The sequence below is a fragment of the Cydia amplana genome, chromosome 15 (genome assembly GCF_948474715.1).
Source record: "Cydia amplana chromosome 15, ilCydAmpl1.1, whole genome shotgun sequence".
Taxonomy (NCBI): domain Eukaryota; kingdom Metazoa; phylum Arthropoda; class Insecta; order Lepidoptera; family Tortricidae; genus Cydia; species Cydia amplana.
This window is the reverse complement of record NC_086083.1, coordinates 5,209,047-5,212,984: the sequence shown is the minus strand read 5'-3', so window position 1 is coordinate 5,212,984 and position 3,938 is coordinate 5,209,047. Positions and strand designations below refer to the sequence as shown.

At 38.3% G+C, this 3,938-nt stretch overlaps 1 protein-coding gene across 1 annotated transcript; it reads right to left on the bottom strand.

Moving 5' to 3' along the window:
* Positions 1-2,236: 2,236 nt before the first annotated feature.
* LOC134654844 (uncharacterized) lies at positions 2,237-3,717 on the bottom strand. Its single transcript, XM_063510314.1, has one exon. It carries the CDS (start codon positions 3,580-3,582, stop codon positions 2,242-2,244), a length of 1,341 nt encoding a protein of 446 aa, XP_063366384.1. The 5' UTR covers positions 3,583-3,717; the 3' UTR covers positions 2,237-2,241.
* Between the last annotated feature and the right edge of the window lie 221 nt (positions 3,718-3,938).

Below are 3,938 nucleotides of genomic sequence, written 5' to 3'. Positions count from 1 at the left end.
TTTACAAAAGCAATATGGCGCCGGCCTCACAATTTGCGCAATGCCGTCTTCATTTAGACTGGAATTGAATTTATGTGACGGCGTGTCGCTTTCCTGTTGCCTCGGTTTAGGGCCTTTGGATTAAATTGTAAATTTATGTAGGACCGGCCATACGGCAGGCAAAAGAGTTTAAGGCCCTTATCAACTAGAGTTACCGTAAAGGTATAAAACTTTGCCATTTAACATAACTTTGTCCACCGCGTGACAGTTCAGTAAAAGCGATATAACTTAAGAGTTATAGATACACTTTCTTCAGTTTCGTCAGAGTTTATACACGTGTAAAATAAAAGATTTAAAGCATCCTAATTTTGTCCCAAGAATTTCCAGCATTCACGGTACACAGTCAAATTAAAAACCTTTTTTGGGTGTCAGTTAAAGAATCCCAGTAAGAAATACGCCGTTGAGTGTTATTGTTAATCCCTACGCGCTCGTTTCGGCCCCGTGCCCTTGCAAGAAACCGGCTACTGTCAAAAACAAAGAGTGTTTTGATTAATAGGTACCTTTGCCCTATTACGTGTGACAAAACAATTTACGTTCAATCAGAAATAGGTATTAAAGTGTTATTCTATGGAACTTGCTAACTATGTAAACAAACCGCCATATTGAAATTGACAAAAATTTACTAGTAACTTTTGTTTACATAGTTAGCAAGTTCCGTAGAATGACACTTTACTTAGTCATTACGTACAGTCAGCATCAATAGTAGCGGATAACATGCAAAAAGCAGCCGCCACCCTCTAACAGCTTAGCAAATTTATATAGTTAGCTCTTTGGGTCGACATTCGGAAGATCACGGGGCACTTCTGGATGAGACTAACCAAGACCCGAGATAAGTGGCATAGGTACTCGAAGAGAGGCCTAACCTCAGCAGTGGGCGACAGAAGGCTACAGTGATGATGATGATTCTTCTTCCTTCTCGTAACCTCATGGCTGAGGGATGTGAGGATTGTGGGCATTCTTCACCAGCGCTCTCCAAGCCGCTCTGTCCTGGGCCCAGTGCATGCTAGCCTGCAGGGTGGCGTTTGTCACTCACGTTATTCTGTCCCTATCCCTACGCGTCCTTGCCATGCCATGATGATGATTAGATATATGTATATCTAGTTTGCATGCATAAGTCTCTGCCGCACTCTGATTGTTGAACATAATTAAAAAGATACTCATTATTCCCTATACTATTTCGTAAATCTATTAAAGAATGGTAGGTATAATACTTTAGACGCGTGATCTCATAAGACTATTGAATTGACATGACTTTATACCCAGCATTACTCGTATAAGCCTTATCTTTAAAAAAATTAATCGTTATAATAGTACCTAAATACATTTACACAAATATAACACACCATGTATACTTATTTTAACAAACTCTATTGAAATTGCTATCGCTTTACATAATTAGTCATCAGGTAGATTTATTTTCTTACATGAATAATTAATGTGGCTTATAGCTATTACAGGATATAAATTACCTCATTTTTTGTTTTCATTAAAAAGTCTTAGTAAGATTAAATTCGGTATATTTTCTTTTTCGAAAATGTGTAAATCTACATAAATCATCTCTCGAAAGGGTCTTTCGTAAAACCTGCCAAAAAAAGAACATAAAAAAAAGTTAGATTAAAATTGTTTTCACTCACATACCTACATACAATTTCTTCTCTCTTCTCTTCTTTTTAGCCCTTTTCAATCTTTAAGATGTAGGCCTCCTTCAATTTTTGCCATTCTGTTCTATTTTGTGCTCTTTGCACCCATTTTGAACCAGCCGTTCTCTTGATACAATACATACAATTTATTACATAGGAATATGTTACACATAAATCATAAATAGGATAAAATAATATAATATTTGTTGGTAACATATACGACAGATACATATAGTTACCTACACCTCAAATACAATTTTGTAGTAGACATAACCATATAAATTCCACATTACAAAATATTTCGTACGACATATTAATGTTAACTGACATTAATATGTTGTGTATTATAAAATAAAATAAAAATATATTACACAGTGGCAGTTGCATTATTTCACTAAAATATTATAACAGTATTTTTTTTTATTTATTACAGGAAGGCACGTTACATCTAAACGTGTGACACGTATTTTTTTGAATTCATTAAAGAGGTACCTTTTTTTAATAATAAAAAAATGTAGGTACAAAAAGACTTATTTAAACTGGACAGACATAGGTAATCGATCTAACCGCTTCCACTAAAGAAGACGCGACAAGTCCACAAAGGATTATTAGAAAAATACAAGTTTTCAAAAACCCCCGACGTGACGTTTAGCGTACCGTCCGCCTCATACATCCTCACGCTCAGAGACACTGATATTGGCCGGTTTGGACGGTCTGAGTACACGTCATATGCCAGAGCCATCTGCCAGTCCACATACCGTCCAGGCCGGCCTCGTTCTCTGAGAAACCGAGCGATCAGACCTTCTAGAAAATACCATCTAGAACCACGACCACGATTAAAGGATCTCGGTTGTGGAATAAAGTTGTATGGCTCCATGGCTCCTCCAAGCACGGAAGCCAAGAGATGCGCTCGCTCGTCATTGTTGCTATCCAGCCGTGCCATGTAAGGATGCATCATTGCGATATTCCTTGTGACGGTAGACGGAATGTTCCCTCGGGTACCAGGCGGCCGGAGGTGATTCCTCGTAATCACAGCTCGTATAGCCAAAGGTATTATGATATCATCTTGACCAGGAACCAAAATCGGTAGCACTGTGTATGACTGGACTGGCCCCCCGTCATTAGGAACGATAGTCGGAAACCCGGATTCAAACTCTGCTACCAAATCTCTTACACTCTCTATGTAAGGCCATTGTGAGTTTATCGCCCGCTTCTTCCTATATTCCGACTCAGAACATTGCTCATATCCAGATTCACCCAAAACTCCAAAGTACCGCAAAGCTGTGTTAATGTTTTGGCCAAACTGGAACAATATCAGACTTTTATCTGGATTCAAATAGCATTTTTTCCAATCTTTGTTCTTGTCGTAACACTTATAGTCGCCTTTGTACAGCACGCACCTTGAAATGCATTCATCATTGTATTTTTCTGTAGGATAGTTGAAGACTAGTACCTCATGTTCTGGGTCGCATTTCTCCCAGGAGTTATGAGTGTGACACCAGTTGTAAGTTTGTCTCCGTTTGGTACAATCATCAGTACATATGTACAAGTAGTTATCCGTTTGGATTCGCTTGATGGCAGTTCTTGCTTCATATCTAGTACAGTATTCCCAACTGATAGAATTGTCTACTAAGGTAGCGCACCATGCAAAGGGCTCGGCGTTGAATCCTCCACAATTGCTGTAGCAGTTGGTTCCTTTAATAGTTTTGAAGACTGGAGATGGAACTTGGCTCACAGTGCAGCTATCTTTGTGGCCCCACCAGTCGTAAATGCATCCATTGTTCACGCAATCTCCTAAGCAAGAGTAGCCATTAGTCAATCCTGAATTGTGTGTGTGGTGATAAAGACTGTTATCAGCCGAGAGGGCTTCATGAATTAAAACGAGTAGACTTAATACGTTCATTGTGATCTGAACTTAGTTGCAGTTTGAAATGAATAGTCATTCATCCCCGAGTTTTATAGTGGTCTTAGTACATATTAGTAATCGCTGATTCATTTGGAATTTCATGATAGTACTTGTAAGTATTGTAAGCTGATCTCCAGATAGTAAATAATATAGTGGACCTTGAATTTGCATTAATGTTGTGTTGTTATCGATGGGGCAATGTGTTTGGTTTTTCTATTCGATTGTACCTACATTATTACACGTTTAACGGCTTATCGATGTAATGAAACTAGATTCTATTCATATTAGAAAACCATGTTTCTAAACCAGATGGGTTCTGCTTTCATACCTCTTGAATTACGACGAACTAGGAT